The sequence below is a fragment of the Chelonia mydas genome, chromosome 4, assembly GCF_015237465.2.
Source record: "Chelonia mydas isolate rCheMyd1 chromosome 4, rCheMyd1.pri.v2, whole genome shotgun sequence".
Lineage (NCBI taxonomy): Eukaryota > Metazoa > Chordata > Testudines > Cheloniidae > Chelonia > Chelonia mydas.
Window position 1 is genome coordinate 63,696,076 of NC_057852.1, and position 22,310 is coordinate 63,718,385.

A 22,310-nucleotide genomic window follows, 5' to 3' on the forward strand; every position below is an offset into this window, starting at 1 on the left:
GGATTTGGAACAGGGCCTTGAACGTAGTGCCCTAAGTTCTGGGTTCTACAGTTCGTCTCTCTCTCAGTCTTTCCACTTGAGGCTGTTCACTTTGTATAAATAAGTAAACATTCATCAGGCCAGAAAGAGACTAACTCTATATCCCAATGGTTAGGGCACTCCACTGTCTGGATCAAGTAGAGAAGGGACTTGAACCTGAGTCCCCCACATCCTAAGTGAGTGCCCTAATCACTGAGCTATTGGCTATCTTGAGGTTATACTCTATCCTTTTAATTAAAACTGTCATTCTATGTTGGAATGAAACATGTCAAAACATCAAAAACATTTACGAAATGGAATTCATCATTTTCGGACAGTAATCAGTTTTCTGAACAACTCCTCCTGTTGGCACTGCGTTGTGAAACTAGAAAGGTGGGTGGGAGAGTGGAGGTTAAAAATAAGGCACTTCCATAGTTGGAAGATGAGGAGGAATAACTCAGATGCCCACTTCAGAGAAGGAAAAATTATATCTGGGTAAGTAAATTTCACCTCTGGTCTTTTCCCTTTTTCAATATTACCAAACTGATAAATGTAGCCATGGCCCTTTGATTATAAAGCTTTATTAAATGCTTCCACGATGAATGGTATCAAGTATACACTAAATTATAAAATTTGGGAGGAAGAGAGTCCATTCATGGAGATTCATGACTCTTAGAAAAAAACTGCAATCATTTGGCTAAGAATAATCATTGTAAAGCTCATAACACAAGAAGTGTTTCTAACAGTGAAGACACAGTTGCATTTAGAAGTAACACTTTAAATTACCATTGACATTTCTGAATCTCCAGCTAGTGGCTATCTTCATAATTAGTGGCATCGTTTGTGATATTGGTCCAAATCGATCCAAATGAAAAATTTTAGGCCAAAGGGAGTTTTTTGAAAAAGTTAAAGAAAAGTCAAAATCCGTCTTAGAATGGAAACTTTGACACAAGCAACTTTAACAGGGAAGTCAACTCCATTTCCTGTTTATTAGCAGTGTGCCTCTGTCTTCTTTATTAGGTTTTGACTTGACCAGAAAACATTATTTACAACTATATGTGAAAGTCTTCCAAAGAAACAGTGCTCTTCTGGTTGCATGGCATCACCATATTTGGAAGTCCCTAGTTGTGGGAAGAAGTTGAAAGAGCTGCACAGTAACTAGTTTCAGACAGTGGTGTTGAATGTTGCTTTAAAGTGTATGGTGAACTTAGGTTATGCTTGTTGGTTTGAATATGTCTCATAACTTGTCCCCAAAAGTACTGCACATATAACCTTGACCTAGACACTGAGCAAAGAGAAATTAAGGCTGGATATCAGAAAACATTTCCTCACAATGCAGTCTATTACAGTGTGGAACAGTCTTCCAAAAAAAATTGTGGAAGTCCCATCATATGAGTCGTTGAAACTAAGCTGGACAAAGCACTTGAGAATATACGGCGGGGAGATAAGCCTGCACTGGTAGAAAGAAGAACAGATGACCTCATAGGTCTCTTTTTACCTCTCATTTTTAGGATTCTGTCATATGATTAGCTTTGCTTGAGGGAAAATTGGGGTTTTAAGACTTTTTTTTTCTTTGTCACAAGAGTCACACCAAAATGCTGGGATTCTGTAAGGTAGAACAAATTTTTCCTGCAAAATGCACATAATTCCTAACCTGTGTGTGTCTGTGTGTGCAAAGGATTGTACAACCAAATTTAATGAAGTTCCTGTTATCTATCATACCTATGGGAAATGTTTTGAAGGTTTTTTTGTTTGTTTTGTTTTTGTTTTGATATAACATGCCTTCTCTGATTTCTTCTTAGGAGACAACAATGGATGGTCTCAACAATTTGATAAGTATTTTGCAAAATACAATGAAATGACTTCCTCACATGCTTTTGGGGTAAAGACATCAGAGTGCTGTAAGTACTAACAGGAGTTATTCATGTGATTAGTACAGTGAGTGCAACATACTTCCTTCTGGGAAATCTTCTTACAACATATTCAGATGCAATGTCATTCCATTTATAGTGAAATAGATTGAAAATCTCATATAGTTTCGATGCATTTATGCAAATTTTAAGTCCATTAATAGTGACTTTCAGGCTACAGTGAAGTTGCTCTCTGAAAAAGATTAATTCCTCCATTAGAAACATCACAGATAAACCAATTATGAGGACAATATATATTCTTAGAGAGATGCACAAAGTGGAATGACTTAAACCCCACATCTTTCAGAACAAAATGTAAAAAAGAAAAAATTATCAGCCTAGCTTTCCTACAATATCCACCCATCAAAATATATACATACATAAATATTTTTTAAAAATCCCCTCCTCCTGGGAGAGGGAGAAACTCAGATCCTACATGCGTCTTTTGAAATTTGTAAGCCATTCAGATACTGCAAAGAGGAAAAGGAAACAGATACAGGTTCCTAATATAATTTTGATTAGCAATTTGCTATGAAGTATTATCAGTAAATATGGCACCAAAATGGAAAATTCAGATTCAGATTTTGAACAAATTCAAATCTGGGAGTTTTTAGATCAAGTCTTTTGGGTTGTACCTGTCGTTTTCTTGTGATAATTTCAGTAACAGATTAAATCAGCCAATTGCCAGAGGTCCTGCTACTGTATTATCATACCACATTCTGCACTAAATCCTTAGTGACTTCAGTGAGAGTTACAGTCATTAAACTGAGGTAGTATATTGCCCATCATTCTTGCCAGTGCGGTCATGCTTTATTAGATAGGTTCATTCCTCACTATCTGCTCTGTGCAGAGCTAGGATTAAGAGAAGACACAATAATTGAGTTTTGCATCCCAGCCACAGAAGGAGGTATAGCAGGTAGCTTCACATCATGGGGAATGAAGAGAAGCAGATATGATTTTTTTCACATGTACTCTGTCAAAAAAAATTTTGATTAACTTTTTCCACACTGGAAACTGTTGAAAAATAAAAGATCTATTATTGAGTGGCTCTGAACTGTACAATTCAATTCCTGAGCCAAGAGGCTTGATCGCCTTCCCTCACTGCAGTAATCTCTACTCCTAATATCTTATCCTTTGGAAATGCAAACAGTTATAGAAGAATCTAACAAAACAAACAGAAATTATCAGGGTTGTAACTGTGCAAAGAATAAATGACGGTACAAACTACAGGGACTAAAAGGAAAAAGCATCTTGATATTGCCTGTCAGTTTTAATCAAAATGTGGTTTTGTGCAAACTGACTTAACTGAAGAGCCAGATGTGAAATATGTTGTATAAAGATTGAGTAAAGCTAAATTAAGATTCCTAAATGCACATTTTTTTCAGATTTGGTCTGCTCATTTGCAAGTAAAAACTTACAATTCTTATCCATAGATAATTCAACACTAAATTAGGCCAGGTCGACACTCAAAAGTTAGGTCGACCCAACTACATCATTCAGGGGTGTGAAAAACCGACACCCCTGAGTGACCTTGTTATGCTGACTTAACCCCCAGTGTAGACAGCACTGGTTGACAGAAGAATTCTTCCATCGACCTACCTACCGACTGCCTCTCAGGGAGGTTGATTACCTACACCAGTGACCTACATTGACCTACATTGATGGGAAAACACCTCCCATCAGACTTGGAAGTGTCTACACTGAACACTACAGTGGTGCAGCTGCAAGTGGCAGCTGTTCCACTGTAGCGGTTTCAAGTGTAGACAAGCCTGTAGTGTCTGAGCTGGAAAAAAATGGAAAGGTTTGGCCATTCTTGTGAGGGACTATATTAATCTCGTTGTTTAGGACCAAAATTTAAGAGGGAAATCTCTCTGTGAGAGCACAGTTGCATGTAAATCAGGCGATTGCCTGGACAAATACAATGTGCAATTGTCAAACTGCTCCTTGAAATCACAATTCTGCAGCACAAATCATGTGCTTGCATTTTTGGGCATGGCCCTTAAGCCTCCATTTTTCAAAATGTAGCCATTTATGTGAAATTTAAAATATAGAAAAAAAAATCTGCTGTCCATTCTGCAAGTTTGCTAAATCTTCTCAAAATGTATGTTTTTGTTCTTCTTTATACATCCAACGCTTTCCATTACATGCGACAAAATTGTGCCATTAAACCTAACACCATGGACAAGCTAACCCATCTCGTGATTGTGACAGTCATTTGTTAGAGCAAATGATAGAATTTTGTGAGTCAATATTTTTTAAAATGTACATGCTCCATGTACAATATGTGCAAAATCCTGTCTGTATTTATGTACAAAATTACTAAATGTATGTACACACATGGATATTTAGATGTTTGTTCGTGCATGTAGTTACATGTGTGCTTTAATATGGGCATGCAATGGTGCGCTTTTTTTTTTTTTGCACATGGGCCAACACCTACCAGTAAAACCACTGACATTTTGGTCCTTCATGTACCACAACCTGCTTTTGGTCACAAAACCTGTTTGCATTTGCAAATCAGGCAGATGTCAAGGTTCCGTTACTTGCAACTAAAAATTATCTAACTAGCAACTTAGAACTATTTCTAAACTCCACACCACCATCTCAGTACCGCACCCGGGTTATAGGACCCAAGACAGATAAAACATCCTCCCCACCATATCAGGCCACAATCAAAATATCAAGCTCAAAGTTGTGTTCTAAATGTGATGCTATTGTACTGGATTCAGGAGTCATTACCAATCTTTTAATTATCTGTATTTATATCAGTCACTGTGTTACTAGATCTAAATTAAATGCGTACTTGAGAACCTTAAATCAAAGCATTATCCAGTTCTGTTTAGTGTGCTCTGACATGTTATACTAAACCCATTTTTCTACTATCTCTTTTCTTCCCATCCCATCACCTACCTTCTGCCATGACTGCTATCTTCTCTTCATTCAGTGGTTGACTCTGTGCCAGCAGAATGTCTGTGCCGAGGGCTAGAGCTTGACTGTGAGGGTGCCAATTTACGCGCTGTCCCTTCAGTCTCTTCAAACGTAACTCTGATGTAAGTAGAGCAAAACAAGCAGCTTCTTTATCTGAACAACACTGAATATCAACTCTGCAGACTATCTCATAATTATACCCTTATAATTAGAGCCACTTGGTTTAACTGAAACTGGTGTAAACTGAAAGTACAGTATCATTCTGTGTTGACAAGCCTTGTAGTAAAATGCTTTTAAACACAGATTATCCCTGCATAAAATAAGAGAAAAGAAATTAAAACACAGTTCAAAGTGTGAAATATAGTAAGTCTGCAGTCAGCTGTTGTTTGCAATAATGCCTCAGATGAGTACAATTTCACCAGCATCAAGAAACACTGCAAGAGAAATAACTCTGTGAATCACACATGCTTAGGACCTCATCCTGAAACACTTACTCCTGCAAGTAGCCTTTACTTATACCAATAACCTGAAATGCAGGGAAATGCCTGTATGAATAGGGGCTTACAGGTAGGGATTTTGCTCACTATCTTATGATAAGAAGTCAGTACAACAAGATTTAAGATTTGAGAGAGATCTGGAGGGTGGCCTGACCATTGGTCCTGGCTTACACACTCAAGTATGAAGCTGTGCTTCCCACTTGGGAAACAAAATGCAGCATCAAACATCCCCACCTGAGAAATTTTTCTGTAAAGTTTCTTGCTATTTTCAGGACATGAACCTACTTGCAGTGGTTTCTTTAATGGACATGTGGGGCACAGAGGCATATGCTCTGGGAGGTAGGTTTTGTGTGTATTTCAGGTTAGAAATAAACTCAAACCTAGGAGATTTATCTTCTGATTTTTGAAGTCTTGGGTTGGCTATGATGCCATTTGTCAACAGGGTGTGGATACCAAGTCAGACTCTGTGGTGATGCAGCTCTGGGCTCATCATTAATTAGATTGAGAGCAGGTGCAGATAGCCAAGCAACAGTTTCCTGTCTGACAAATTCAGACCATTTCACATTGGTATCCACGATGCTTTTACTATGTGCTGCCACATGTAGTCAACTGGGGATCGATCTTGAACGGAATGCAGGTGACATAACATGGTGCCCGGAAGGTTAGGTGTGGGGGATGTAAGAGTGCATGTGTGGCAGCAAGCAAGGTTCCTCAGGTCTGCTGCCTTCTCATTGGCTGGGGGATAAGTCTAGCCAACAGTGAGCTTGGCAACAGTGTTGCCAAGAAGACTAACAGCATGTTGGGCTGTATAAGTAGGAGCACTGCCAGCAGATAGACGTGATCATTCCCCTCTATTCGGCACTGGTGAGGCCTCATCTGGAGTACTGTGTCCAGTTTTGGGCCCCACACTACAAGAAGGATATGGAAAAATTGGAAAGAGTCCAGCGGAGGGCAACAAAAATGATTAGGGGGCTGGAGCACATGACTTATGAGGAGAGGCTGAGAGAACTGGGATTATTTAGTCTGCAGAAGAGAAGAATGAGGGGGATTTGATAGCTGCTTTCAACTACCTGAAAGGGGGTTCCAAAGAGGATGGATCTAGACTGTTCTCAGTGGTACCAGATGACAGAACTAGGAGGAATGGTCTCAAGTTTCAGTGGGGGAGGTTTAGGTTGGATATTAGGAAAAACTTTTTCACTAGGAGGGTGGTGAAGCCCGGGAATGTGTTACCTTGGGAGGTGGTGGAATCTCCTTCCTTAGAGGTTTTCAAGGTCAGGCTTGACAAAGCCCTGGCTGGGATGATTTAGTTGGAGATTGGTCCTGCTTTGAGCAGGGATTTGGACTAGATGACCTCCTGAGGTCCCTTCTAACCCTGATATTCTATGAGGTTCTTGATCCTCCACCCATCTATTTAAATTCTTCAAGGCTTTTCATAATCCTGTTGCTCCGGCTAGTTGGAGAATTTAAATACATTGCGGGGGAGTAGGGGCTGTGCAAGAACTAAATGGCCCTCCCTCCCCTGAGCCCATAACAGGAAGGAATTTTTCCCATTGGACCAAACAGGTAGGGGTCTGGTGGGTTTTTTCACCTTCCTCATGGCATTTTACGGAATGTCTATGCAGCCCGCAGCAGTGAGCCTCTGAGCTTAGGTCAACAGACTCAGGCTTGTTGGGCTCACCCTGCAGCACTAATTGTAGCTGTCTAGATGTTGCAACTTGGGCTGGAACTCAGGCTCCGAAGCGGAAGGGGGTGGGCTTCAGAGCCTGAGCTGCAACTTCAAAGTGCTGTATATACAGCTGTTTTTAGCGTGGTAGAATGAGCCCAAGTCTGCTGACCTGGGCCCTGAGGCTTGCTGCCATGGGCTGCTGCTGGCTGTGTAGATGTACCCATGGAGGCACAGCTGGGTCAAGCAATAGGTCTTTAAAGTTTAACATTAAGAAGATAGCACTTAGATCATCACAACTTGCAGCCAGTGTCCAGTGCAGATAATAACCCCTCTTTATAATGCGCATATCGTGGAAACTGCAGAAGACATTATATACACACATATCGTGGAAACTGCAGAAGACATTATATACACACATATGCGCATTATAAAGAGGGGTTTCAAAGGGGGATGGGCTGTTGCCAGCAGGAGAGTGAGTTTGTATGTGTGGGGGGGGGGGGGGAAGGGTGAGAAAACCTGGATTTGTGCTGGAAATGGCTCTACTTGAGGATCACTTTAGATAAGCTGTTGCCAGCGGGGGAGTGAGGTGGGAGGAAGTTTTGTTTCATGGTCTCTGTGTGTATATAATGTCTTCTGCAGTTTCCACGATATGCTATGCATCCGATGAAGTGAGCTGTAGCTCACGAAAGCTCATGCTCAAATAAACTGGTTAGTCTCTAAGGTGCCACAAGTACTCCTTTTTTTGATCAATCATGCAGTTCTCATTCCTGGGCTGATATTGTTAGGGTATGTCTACCCTGGAGCCAGAAAGTGTGATTTTCAGCTAGAGGAGATATATCCACACCAGTTATGATGGAGCTAGCATGCTAAAAATAGAAGTGTAGCCGCGGTGGCGCAAGCAGCAGGAGGGGATAACCACCTGAATACATAACCCTCTGTATTCAGGCTGCTAGCCCCTCCCGCTACTTGTCCTGCTGCAGCTACGCTTCTGTTTTTAGCATATTAGCTTGATCAGAGTTTGTGCTATATCTCCTCAAGCTGGAAATTACACCCTCCCGCTTCAGTGTAGACAGACCCTTAAGCTCTTTCAGTAAGATTAGCTTTGCCACTTTAATTGCATCTTTCAATGGCTGCATAATGTGCAGCTGATATGAGTTTATATATAGAAAGGGGTGGAGGGAACAGTGCTTATAAAAATCAAACCAAAATCCTGCCCAGAAATGTAAGATAAGTGACACCCTTCCCCCTTCTAAACCACCCTTTCCTTCCAAACTCATCCCTGGTTTAACTCCATTGACATAAATGGATTCCAGTGATCTAATATGATGCAAAGGCAGGAGAGGAGGGTATACAACAAAAAATCCCTTCTCCATTTAATTTTCAAAACACACACATACACATACTGGCATATAAGGGTAACCTTACTGGAAATATTTAACTTATTATAGAAATTTCTGCCAACTAAAACATGGTGCAAATTGATTAGATCAAAATGAAGTTGGTGGAGTTATACTGGGGATGAATTTGGCCTACTTAGTGTACTTACAGAATAATTTTATTTTTATTACAGGTCCCTTAAACGGAATCAGTTACGAAAGCTTTCTGCTGATAGTTTCAAGAAGTACCAGGATCTTAAAAACCTGTAAGGAATCATTTTAACCTAAAATCTTAAATAAGAGCAAACTGTGATAAGGCAATTTTATGGCTTACTGACAAAACTCTGATTATACTAAAAAAATCTACTGTTTCTTACCTTTAGCTGAAATTTTCAATCATGTAAGTTATTTTTGTTCAAATAGCCTGATGTGGCTTCCATCCCTTTTTTACAGGTTAAACTTTCTGGACGTGACATTTTTATCATTTTTTTGTACATTAGAAAACTAATAATAATGTGGATCTCAACATCTATTGTGTCTTAAAGAAATTAAATTTATAATAGACAGCAATTCTATCAGAAGAAATGAAAGAAAACGGATACAGTTTCATTCAGTATTCTGAAAGTTTGCAAAGTAAAAGGCATTCCTTGTCATAAAAAGACTCATTCATGTCTTTGAGAACCTTTTTTTTTTAAATCACATTTCTGAGCCTTTTGGTGATGACTGCTGGTGACTACTACCACAAAATGGCTTATATCATGACCAAAACCTTTTGATTGAACTATTTCTTGTATATTACTATAGATGTTCTGTATACATTTCATTATTTTAAAAAATCTCAGTCCTTTTATGAGGGTGAATCATGAAAAATAAGGAACAACTGAGAAATAAAGTGTGAAAGCATAGGACCACTTATCATTGTTGCCAGCTCAAGACATATAATATTTTTCTTAGAACATTCTTGGATTCTAACTTGAATTCTGAGGTTGTGCAGCACCATCTTGTGTTCACAAACTTAAGTACAATTTAGATCTCAAACTAAAAAGGTTCTGAAAACAAAGTGTCTTGTTTCATTAAATGAAACGTATACATGAAACACTTGCTTACAAAATTTAATTCCTTTAATTTCCTTCTGATTCACAAGTATGGGTTTGCTAAGGGATCTCTCACAAATTGATAAGACCTTTTTGGATCCAATCCTGTTTCTTTTGCAATCCGTGTCAAATCTCCCATTGATTTCAACAGGAGCAGGATTGAATCCTTCATTTGATTTTGTTGAAAACGTTTATTTTTTTACAACAAAGAAAATATTGTATAGAGAAGGGAAGCATGTTTTTTAAAATCAAATACAAGTCTAACATCTTATCCCCAAAAGTAATGATACCGTATGTAATATTTTGAAACTCAATTCAGGGATGAAAGTAAGTTAGAGGACTTACCAGTACGCCAGAGTCCTGAGCAGGGGGCATGTCCTCAACCAGAAGACGCGTGGCCTTAACCAGAAGAGGCAGGGCCTTAAATCCCCGGGCCCTTTAAATATTGATTTAAAGGGCCCGGGGCTCCAGCTGCAGTAGTGGCAGCTGGGAGCCCGGGGCCCTTTAAATCACCTCCGAGCTACCAGCTGCAGAGGCAGCTGGGAGCCCCAGGGCTCGGGGGAAATTTAAAAGGCCCAGGGCTCGAGCTGCCGCTACTGCAGTGGAGCCCCAGGCCCTTTAAATCACTGAGGAGCCCTGGGGGCTCCCGACTGCCACCACTACCCCGGGGCTTGGGCAGCAGGGCTCAGGCAGGGATTTAAAGGGCCGGGGCGGTAGCGGTGGCTGGAGGTCTGGGGCCCTTTAATTCCCTGCCAGAGCCCCACCACCGCTACCCCAGGGCTCGGGCAGCAGGGCTCAGGCAGGGATTTAAAGGACTTGGGGCTCCGGCAGCCGCTACCACCCCGGCCCTTTAAATCCCCTCCGCAGCCCCGCCACCACTCCCCTTGGTAGCAGGGCTCCGGCGGGGATTTAAAGGGCCAGGGCGGTAGTGGCGGCTGAAGCTCCGGGGCCCTTTAAATCCCCGCTGCAGCCCCGCCGCTGCTACCCCAGGGCTTTAAAATTGCCATCTGGGAAAGCCGGTCCCGGTACGGTGCACCAGCTCTTACCAGTACACTGTACTGGGGTGTACTGGCTTACTTTCACCTCTGCCTCAATTCATTAATTGCAAAGGAGACGGAGCAAAAAGCGGGGTGGGGAAGTATGCATAATACTTTGTTAGCAACAATCAGCAAGTTTCATCATGTATTTTGATTAAATTACCGAAAATGCAACCCTTTGACAATTGACCCATATTATAAATAGAAATTCCAGCAAAGTGTTGTAATTGACCTTTGCTGCAGGCCTTATTAGAATGACATCAACCCCAAAACTGTCTATATACATCAATATAAACAAATCACTGCATGCACTCCATTATAACAGTTCTGTAGTCTTATCTGCAGAGGCAGATCCTGCACCCATGCATGCCTGTTGACAAAGTAGGACTCTGCACAAGCATAAATGTCTCCTCCTTACACAGATCAGATTGCAGGATTAGGGATGAAATCAGGAGGCAGCGTGCATGCACTGGTTCATTTACAATGAATGCAAAGCAAGTCAGGTGTTTGTTTTGGCTGATTTTGAATTATCACTGCAGCAAGGTGTTATTTTTTAATTTAAATGCACTTTTTGAAATCTTTAAGGTAAGACCAGCCATGTGAAATAACTGCCATGAGAGTTTAATTTTAAGGCCTACCCACCTTGACAGCATCCTTTTAAATAATATATGTACTTAGTTTGAAATGTAGTTGATAAGTTTGGGGATCTTTTTGCATTTGCATTTTTACAGAATGAATTGTTGTCATTATTATATCTTCTTAGGTATCTTCAGAATAATAAAATCAGAACTGTATCGGCATATGCTTTCAAAGGATTATACAACCTGACAAAACTGTAAGTATTACCATTGCAATGCTGAAGCAATGTGGAATGGGGGAACTTTTGAAAACAGCTATACATTTCTCTCTCGGTTATTGTGGACCTTAGATAATTCCAAAATGGCCCAAATTCTGAACTTCAATTCACTCAGCGCTTATTCTCACTAAAAACTTCAGAGGATTTGGACAAATGGTAGCAAGGTTATTTGGCAGGAAAGTAATCTTAAAATATTTCATGGATCTTGTACTCTGTCCCTATCTCCAAAATTTGCTGTTTCAGAAAGAAAAAGAGGAAACCTCAGTGATTTTAAATGCCCGCTATCCTGGAATGAGTTATTATGGAATTATGAGCCAGGAATGAAAACAGTAGGGCTGCCATGTTTAATTTGAGATAATTGAAAACTCTTATTTTTCTGTAGAGAAGCTATTACTTAAGGAAAGGACTCTTGCTTCTTATTGTGCAGCAGATTTTACAAAAGATGACTCTTTTCTAATTTAAAAATAGTTTTGGCCAATGAGTGAGATTGTACAAAAAAATAAATCCATGTACTGAAATCACTTAAAAGGTAAATTCCAAAGCTGTTATTACCCTTATTCTTTGTATTCTTCACCCTAATTTTTTATGATCGTTTATTATTACTACTAGTTCAGACAATTTGCAGTCCCACTCTTTATTTTTCAGTCTTTTTCAGTTATTCCAGTATCTAAAACCTATGCCTAATGACCTATGACCTGTGAAGTTGCTCCCATTTTAGTCAATTGGAGTTTTGCCATTCATTTCAGTGGGAGCTGAAGCAGGCCCTAAATGCTTCTGATGCAAGGAGGGTAGTTAGAGCCTACTGTGTTTTCTAATAGAAAAGATGAAAATGTTCTAGATGATCATTGCCAAAAAGCTCCAACTGGACATAGTTTCACTGTTGTCCATGCAGCCATATCTTTAATCAGAATGCCAGGCTGCTACCATGGCAAACACTAGCATCCTGAAAGAGACAAAGGGTCAATATGTGATCACAGTCGCACAAGGATAAATGTTTTTATTGTTAACAATGGAATCTCTTGAGGATGTAATTTAATAATACTGTTAGGAATAATAAAAGAAAATCTTAAAATTCTTCTTCACTCCTCTAACATTGATTAGAGAGTCTATTGTTTTTTATCTTAATTGATCTTGTTTCAGGTATCTGAGTCACAACAAGATAACCTTTTTAAAGCCTGGTGTCTTTGAAGATCTGCATAAGCTTGAGTGGCTGTACGTACTGTTCTTAGTTTTGGATAGATTTTCTCAAGAAATAGTTAAGGCAACACAAAGAAATATTTGTATCTTTTTTTATCTATGTAACATTTCTTTGTATACAGCATGATAATTAAGGGAATCCTTCTACTCCCAGTACATAAAAACTCCCAGTGACTTTGGAAGCAGAATTGAGCCCTAGAACTTTCATGGCTCTGTTGTAGCTTATTTTTCAGTAGTATGCATGGTTATAAATAAGTAACTGCTTAACACAAAATAATACATAAAATAAATCAGATACTTCAAAGTGACAGAAATGGAGCACTTCAGAATGGAATTTCTTGGACAGTCCTTTGCCTGTATATGGTGCTTCACATCCCACAGAGGAAATGACATTCATAATATGAAATCCTGACAATATTACTGCTTCGTCTGACAGTAGGATTTGAAAAAAATAACATTGAGATTTAAGGGCATTAATTACATATCTGTCTGATTGATGAAGAATGACTGACAAACTTTTACTGTGCATGTTCAATTGCAGGATTGTCTCAGGGATGTTTTGATGTACTGATACTTTGAAAAAAGAAAAGGAGTACTTGTGGCACCTTAGAGACTAAACAATTTATTTGAGCATAAGCTTTCGTGAGCTACAGCTCACTTCATCGGATGCATCCGTTAAAGTTAAAGTTCTGATGACCTTATTTTAAAAGTTGACAAGAAACTTGCTCTTATTTTTAAGTTTAAAAATATCTTTCAAATAATCATGTGAACTGCATTGGAAAAAGAGTTCCCATGTCATTTGATGAAGCTTCAGTACTATACCTCAATATATCATAGTATACTAATTCAATATTCTTATGTAGTTCAAATGGGTATTTGAATAATGCCACTTCAGGGTACATTATCTTTTCTAATGTCTGTTCAGTTTCAGACCCCAGTAATGTATCAGTCTGATATACACTTTGTTCTGATTTACAGGGTAATTGAAAATAACAAGATCAATCAGATCTCTCCACTAACATTTCATGGACTCAACTCACTTATTCTCCTGTAGGTATTGAAATATGGATTAAATGCAATACTTAAAAAAGAGAATAGATAAAAACTAATGTGTGTTTATAAGGTTTGTTTGTAAAGCTGTATTGTCAACTCTCTCCAGTAGAGGAGCTTATTTTGGGGGAACTGAGCCCCACCCCTCTCCAAAACCTAGCTTTTTCAGTCTTTTTGTATGCTAAAGTACATGAGTCCTGTATTAGTCCGCTAAACTAGAAAGGACCAGAAGTGAGCTCTATGTCCTTGCTTTTCAAAAGGCACATAAGAAACCAATCAGGATGCACATGATTCTCTACACTTAGCCATGTCTACACTACAAATTTGTGTTGACCTAAATTATGTCGGCATACAGCTGCCACAGTTATTACATCACTTGTGTGTGTGCACATTTGGCTCCTTGTGTCAGCGGTGTGCGTCCTTACCAGGAGTGCTTGTATCGATGCAGAGTGCAGTGCACCATGAGTAGGTATCCCACTGTGCAAGTTGCCACCATAGAGTGCAGGGTCTTTGGGAAGTTTTTGCAATGCCTGATGGGGCTGAAACAAGTCAGACAGGGATTACTGGGAGCACGGAGTCAACTTTGCATGATACCGGGTTCTCCATTCCATAATTTCATCTGCATCCCATAATTTCCACACCTTCTTTTCATAAACCCATGCATCCCTCCTCGCTGACAGAAGCATGGTGCCTGCACAACTCTCCACTATTGTCATGAGCATTGCAAGCACAGGGCTCATGGTCAGCTGGGAAGTTACACTCTGCAATAGAGGGCTGCTAGGTGTAATTGGCAAGCCGGGCAACAAGGAGAGGGAATTTCAAAAATTTGTGGGGCTTTAAAGGAGAAGGAGGGCTTCCTGTCTACCTGACCCCTGGGCAACGGAGTTCACAACGGTGACCAGAATGGTGTGTGTGGGACATTGAGGGACAGCTGCTGGAGACCATTAACAGTTGATGTAAGTAACACAGAGTACACTCTCACTGTGTCAAACTTACTACATCAACTGTAAAAAGAAAAGGAGGACTTGTGGCACCTTAGAGATTAACAAATTTATTTGAGCATAAGCTTTCGTGAGCTACAGCTCACTTCATCGCACGGCTGCTACTCTGAAATACATCAACTGTGACTCTACACCGCTCGGGGAGGTGGTTTTATTAAGTCAGCATAGTGAGGCGCTTACGTTAGCGGGAGCAGCCTTATAAAGTCAGTCATATATCATATCCCAAACTATCAGTTGGATAATTTGGGACCCAATAAACACATGGGTACTGACAAACTATGAAGCGAGAGGAAGGAGAGAGAGAGAGAGAGAGATTTTCTTGTATCCATTGTGGAGGGGAACAGTGATATCAACTTCTCAATAGCTTTACATTGCATATAGTTGTTTAATGGAAACTATGGTTTTCAGTAAATTGTATCTTTTTCCAAGTTTATTGGACTCAGTGACTTCAATATCCTTGGATATTCACATACTCTGTGGAAACTTACAGTAAGAAAAAAATGTTTCCTTAGTAAAACCTAGCTTTATTTGATTAAATTCTTATACATCTTTACCGACCTTCTTTTGTTCAATATCTTCCCACACATTTAAATCATTTGATAATGTTTTCCAGTACATAGTGCTTTGTGATATTTTAGTTCTAGGCTACTTTATATCCATCACAATAAAATATTTAGTAGCATTCTCCTCCTTTATCTTATAACTGGGAATCTAACAGTTTTTAGGGAAGTGCCTGGGTCTTTTCACCTCCATCCTCTCTATTCTGTCCTGACACAGATTTTAAAAGGCCAGAATCTTCTCCCTTCAGTGTAAATCCAAAGCAATTCAACTGAAACCAATGTGAGAAAAGATTATGGCCAATTAGGTAGTAATCATACTATGTATCTATGCAAATGTCAAATGCTTCTGAATATAAACAAGGACCCAGCCCTGCTTCTATTGATTCAATGGGAAAATGATCAAGTTTTAGGTTTAATTTCAAAAAGATAAATGGGGCCAGATTCACACATACGCTTCAGGTGCTTTGTTCTGCTCCAGTGATGCAAGGTAGCCAGAGTGTACCAGTGAATCTGCCCCAAAGTCTGCAGAAGATTTCCCTTTCCCAAGTCAATCATTTAGTAATTCAAGAGACAATAGGATCACACCAGTGCTCATAATGAAATACACTGAAGTGTTTTTTAATCATTTTACTATCTCTAACAATATGAAAAATGAATAAATTCTGCCTGCTTTGTACTGAGAAGAAACAAAACTGTAAAAGGGGCTCGGGTATTGTTTTGACGTCAATTGCTAGCAATACTGTTTTTCTTTTTCCAGAGTGCTGATGAATAATTCTCTTGCGCGTTTGCCTGATAAACCTCTTTGCCAACACATGCCCAGGTTACATTGGCTGTAAGTCATTAGTTCCCCCCTCCCCCCCAAAAAAACCCAACACCTTTTTGTCTTCTTTAAATCAGTGTCATTCCATGACACTTTTTACCAAGATAATACGAGGGAAGGGAATGATGCTGCAGAATAGACAATCCCCATTTCATGCCAGCCTAACTAGACTGACTTCCTGAGGTGTGTTGAATTCTGCTAGGAGAATATTGCAGTCATGGTGAGCAGGCAGCTAAATTATAGTTGTATCCTGCTGGAAGCACTAGAGACAAGGGGCTCCCTGAGTTCTTCCCCCACCCCCCCTCGAGACCACTCGATCACTGCCATTAGGGCAGTCATAATTTGACTCTCAGATTTTGAAAACAAAAAGAGTTAGTCTCTCTAGTACCTGAGTTCAGGATTCAGATTTTCACCCACCTGAGTTAATGACACTGCTATCACCTAAAGCAGTTTGGGGCGTGCTGAAAAATGAAACATCCAAGTATTATTATGCTTTGTGCAGCCCTTAGGTTCTGCTGAGGTTTCCCTTTAATAAATAATTACTTCAAGGTAACTATCTGATTGAAGTTAACTTTTTTCAGTGATAGAATGTTTTGGTTTTATCTCCTAGGGACTTTGAAGGCAATCATATACATAATTTAAGAAATGTCACTTTCATCTCCTGCAGCACTCTGACTGTACTGTAAGTAATAGCACATTCTATGCAGCCCGAATGAGCAGTGTTTACGGTGAACATCTGTTACATTATGCACAATGGGCGACATCAAGTTTCCAAAGTATTGGTTGGTGCTTAGAACTGATGGAGATTATTAAAATGCTAAATTTTAATTATACACAACAAAGTAGAACTATTCTATGGACATATGGTAACATTCACCACCGATGAATGCAGCATAACTCCATTTAAGTGAGTTTGACTGATAGTATCAAATACCAAGATTTAGAAACTAAATGTAAAAGAAAAAAAATTATACCACATGAACTGACCAGATTCAAGGATAATATCATTCGGTCAGGTTGCTGATCCGAGACATTGTAGAATTTCCCCAAAGCTTCCTCAGAGCCATTGCAATCATCTTCACAGTTCCCCTTCACTCTCTTCTGGTGCTGTTGATGAGCTCTGGACTGCTATTGTTGTCACTTTTTCATCTCCTCTTCACTTCTTTCTCTCAGCTGTCTCTTTCCTACATGGCTCTCCCCTGATTATTCCTTGTGTATTGGGAGGTTTTGGGTGAACAAAGAATGTAAGCTCCCGTCCTTGATGGTTGAATTTCTCAGAAATATCAAATTTTGGATTTGGACTTTCACACTTTTTGCATAAAACATGTGCTTCATTCACATGCTCAAAAATGTCATGAATTTTCAAATAATCAATAATTAATGCCATCACACTGTCACATGGCATATAGAATATCAAGATATTTGACATTTCTGAATAACTTAGTTGTCGGTAGATGCAAATGCAACTGAAAGAGCATATAACATATATATATATATATATATATATATGCTTATACATTCACAGTAAAAATTGTTCATAGAATATTAAAATGTATGAACTTTTAATAACTTGGCATATCTTTAATGTACTGAGCAATTAAGTAAGATATGAAACATTGTTTAAAACAAGATGTAAATTAAAGACAGAATGTGAAAAATTATATAGAATGTAATCAATTACTTGATTATGTATCATGGTCTTCTCAGAAAACAAACACATTTGAGGAAGCATAAGTTTGTTTTTATCCTTTCAGGGTGATGAGAAGAAACAAAATCAGCTCCTTAAATGAAAACAGCTTTTCCTCTCTCCAGAAGTTAGATGAACTGTAAGTTGATTTTTTTAAATCAAAGAACAGCTGAATAATTTAGATCATTTAAATTGTGAAGATGTATTTGTCAGTAATTCTGCTTTCATATAACAAGCTTTAGAGACAGCATCAAACTCCACAGTCATTCAGCATAGTCTGCCCACAAGAGCAGTGTGTTTCCTGAATAAGGACAAGGCATGTCACAGAGGATATGTATACTAGCACCCATATGCCAGCAATAGCACAACTGCATAAGGTTAAGCCAGTAATGTAATCAGGGCCCCCAAGCATTTTTTCCACCAGTAAACAGGAAAGCAGCTGACAAAGAAGAATCTGTACCGTGTGGGTGCATCCCAGATTTGGGTTTCTCATTTGATGCAAACTGTCTGACCAACTACTGGCCAGTATCTAATCTTCCATTTTGGCTTAACATTATGGAGAAGATAGTGCTAAGACAACCCTCAAAATATCTGGTTGCATCCTATCTACCTGACTCTTGTCAGTCAGGGGAGGGGCCTGTCTACAGCACTGATTCTACACTGGTCACATTGGTAGACGATTGTCTCATGTGATAGATAAAGGTAAGGGGGCAAATTCTCTACTCATGTAACTGGATGCCTCTCCATTGACATGAAGAGTTTGATTTGATATATTGCTCGTCAGTTAATTTAATGATTTGTGGAAACTGCTGAGATTTTTTTAAATGTTGCATTTTTTAAGTTATGTCAAAGCATGCAAATCCTATTGCCCAGGATAGGCATATTTTTAATCTTTGTTATCACTACATTATTAATAAGTGCTTAATATTATTATTAAAAACTAGATGTAACAGATAATGTATCCATAAGGACATTTTTTAAAAATCCATTTTAATTGCACAATGGATAAGAATTTTATTCCAAATCAATTAACTACTATAAGTAAGGAATTAAAGTGGAAACTGACTAAACATTCCCTGTAAATATAATTGAAATGGTCTTATCCTATTAACTGAGAAATTAGATTATTTGGTTAGTTTAGGCAGGAAAAATCCTTTGATATTTCTGTCCAAGACCATAAATTAATCGATTGGGGAGGAGGTGGGGAACTGGAGAGAAGAAGCAGCACCAAAGAAGAGAAAATGAAAAGACAATTAAAATCAAAGAAAAAGTGAAGTAAAAAATAATAAGACCTGTGAGTATTATATGGTCTCCTATAGTCTGAGGTCTCTATCTTTCACCTTTTGCTTTAACATCATTCTTTTATTTTCCAGGTTTCTGATAACCTATATAACAACCTATAATTTGAGTTGACAAAGGGACTCAAAGTTATGGACCTCTTTACGTTATTAATGCTTCTTGACATAATGAAAAGAAACCACTAACAACTAATTATATTATATCTGCGATTGTTTCCACAGAGACTTGGCTAGCAACAAGATTGAATCACTTCCTCCATATCTATTTAAGGACCTGAAGGAGCTCTCACAGCTGTAAGGCTTTATAATAACTCTTCCTTATACTGACAGGTTTCAGAGTAACAGCCATGTTAGTCTGTATTCACAAAAAGAAAAGGAGTACTTGTGGCACCTTAGAGACTAACCAATTTATTTGAGCATAAGCTTTCGTGAGCTACAGCTCACTTCATCAGATGCATACTGTGGAAAATGTAGAAGATCTTATTATATACACACAAAGCATGAAAAAATACCTCCTCCCACCCTACTCTCCTGCTGGTAATAGCTTATCTAAAGTGATCACTCTCCTTACAATGTGTATGATAATCAAGTTGGGCCATTTCCAGTACAAATCCAGGTTTTCTCACCCCCCACCCCACACACACACACAAACTCACTCTCCTGCTGGTAATAGCTTATCTAAAGTGACCACTCTCCTTACAATGTGTATGATAATCAAGGTGGGCCATTTCCAACACAAATCCAGGTTTTCTCACCCCCACCCTCACACACACACAAACTCACTCATGCTTTGTGTGTATATAATAAGATCTTCTACACTTTCCACAGTATGCATCTGATGAAGTGAGCTGTAGCTCACGAAAGCTTATGCTCAAATAAATTGGTTAGTCTCTAAGGTGCCACAAGTACTCCTTTTCTTCTTCCTTATACTGTGTGTTATTGTACATTATTCATTCGAAACGATAGCTTCAGTCATTCAGTCCAGGAAGCAAAACCAAGAAAGTCATGTTCATATCTGAGTTTTACCTGAAAATGCCAAACTTAGTCTGAAATGCAATTTAAAAAAAAGATTATGTAAAAAATAATTGCCTAAAAGATGCATAGTATCATGATTGTAATTATTTAAAATTATTCCTGCCCAATATATTGTTAGTATTTTTAATAACTAGATTCCATTACTCAGCATACACAAAATGAATATGCCATTTAGAATGAGAGATCTCATGGATTTCAACAGGATCTCAGCATTTGACAGGAGTTGGCCCTAAGAATATATTTTAGGAATACACTTTTTCCTCAAGTATTGAATCTACTATTAAAATGACACATTATCTCTACTGGAATCTATTAGTTTCTGTGGTTTATGCTGCTATGATTCTGTTTTCTATGTATTACAACCTGAAATATAGAAAGCTGCCTCTGTGCTTGACAGCAAAGCTGCAACAAGATTCAAGAGAGAGATTATTACAAAATAAAGAAAACACTCTTCATATTTGTTTGATCTTTGTACCCAAATGTATAAACACTGCTGCTGGGCATAATAGTGCCTATCATGAGCAGTTCTGTTGACTTCATGGACTCCTGACTACAGTAGAGCCATTCAGCATATCAAGTATCACACCCGACAGCAAATGTTTGCAGGATCAGGCCCCGTGTGTGGTGTTTGCCTGAATCTGAATTAGAAGTAATCTAGACTGTTTTGTTCTTTGTGCTTGGAAAACATAACGGCTCTGAACAGATTGACAGATCATGAGAGAAAAAGGCACAAAGTGAGTAACACCAGGAAATTAGTGGAGGAATATTAAAAAGATGTAAGCAGGGATGGACTGAGAGTAAACCAAAAATGTAGTGCCCAGATCTGTTTGTATATTTCTGTGGGGTGGTTTATTTACAAAATCTGGAAACCACTTTGGAATTATAGGATCCCAATCATATTTGCTTATCTCCAAAGAGGGATGGAGTCACAAAATTGAAAGACATTTTCAGAGCATGATTCTACTCATTCAGTCCTGCTTTAGGGCCAAATTGTGACTTTTAAACCATGAGCCACATTAGAGAGGATTAGTATGGACTGTGCAGTAATAACAGGGATCCCTCAGAGAACTCTTATTCTTGTATCCTCCCCATTGACATTCACCTTTTTAATGTATTTCTGTGGTGAACGACAAGGTGTATGGTATCCGGTACCCAGCTATATCAGGTCCCACTGTAACTGGGTTCATGTAATGCAACACAATGAAATTCTCATTCTGTTGCATCACAAATCTACATAAATACCTTTAATCAGGAGTAGGTATTCTTCTGATGTCTTTCCCTCACACTGTGTCCTTGGTAAGGGCCAGCACAATGCAGTGGTGCACATAAAGCTGGAGAGACTGGGTATAAGACATTAGTCCTGCAGTCACTGTAGGACTGTTGGGGACATCAGGAGGACAGCAAAAAATTGTGAGGTAGACACACACACACATGCATATAAATACTCAGAGTAGTTGTGCCTGATTCTAATCTATATTATTTTATTCTACTGCCCTCAAGTTTCTTTCTCAAGTCACATAAATGCATGTAAAAAAGATGCATTTTAGAGACTAGGAAAAAACCTGTGACTTATTTTGAAATTACTCCTGCGGGAATTCTGCACCACTGTGCATGCACAAAATTTATGTCCCCCCACAGATTTCTTTGCTTCCTCACAGAAAAATGACTTTCTGACAGGGAAGCAAAGGGAAGTCACAAGAGTGGTCATACAACCCTCCCCAGCAGTATGTTTTGGGTGCCCAGGGCAGCTGGCAGAGAGGTAAATCACTGTGGGGCAGGGGATGGGACTGGAGAAGACCCTGTTGGTGGCTCCTACCTTATGCCGGGCTCAGCTGCTAGTCCTGGCTGGGCTGGGGAGGACGGGACTTCCTCTTCCCCTGCACGGCATCTGGGGCCATGTCAGACCTACCCCCAGATTTCTCCCCCAGCTGTAGGAAGCTCTGCAAGCTCTCCCTCTCCCCTGCACATCCTGTACCCATCACTCCTCAGCTGCCAGGGGAGGAATCACTGTACATGGAGCTGCTCCCCCATCCACCTAACCCCCATGTATCCAGACCCCCCTCATACCCAGACCCTCCCACTGAGCTCCCCCCGCACCCAGAACCACCCTCCCCCCAATAAGCCCCACTCCCCCTGCACCTGGACCACCGCGACAAGCCACCTGCACTCAGATCCCCTATTGAGCCCCAACCAGCTGCACATGGATCCCCACCCCACTGAGTCCCACTGCCCCAGCAACTTGAACCCCCCACGGATCCCCCACACCCAGACCCTCCTGCC

At 39.5% G+C, this 22,310-nt stretch overlaps 1 protein-coding gene across 3 annotated transcripts in view; it reads left to right on the plus strand.

Moving 5' to 3' along the window:
* Nucleotides 1-22,310, plus strand: part of RXFP1 (relaxin family peptide receptor 1) — a 93,219-nt gene that overhangs the window by 57,212 nt on the left and 13,697 nt on the right. For 2 of the 3 annotated variants that reach the window (XM_027833431.3, XM_043545909.1), the window contains exons 3-12: nt 1,821-1,919; nt 4,873-4,978; nt 8,590-8,661; nt 11,290-11,361; nt 12,523-12,594; nt 13,558-13,629; nt 15,948-16,022; nt 16,621-16,692; nt 17,765-17,836; nt 19,218-19,289. In XM_027833431.3, the coding sequence (XP_027689232.2) occupies nt 1,821-1,919; nt 4,873-4,978; nt 8,590-8,661; nt 11,290-11,361; nt 12,523-12,594; nt 13,558-13,629; nt 15,948-16,022; nt 16,621-16,692; nt 17,765-17,836; nt 19,218-19,289 (784 nt within the window). The remainder of the gene's footprint in view (nt 1-1,820; nt 1,920-4,872; nt 4,979-8,589; nt 8,662-11,289; nt 11,362-12,522; nt 12,595-13,557; nt 13,630-15,947; nt 16,023-16,620; nt 16,693-17,764; nt 17,837-19,217; nt 19,290-22,310) is intronic. The other variant, XM_043545910.1, reaches the window with a different exon arrangement.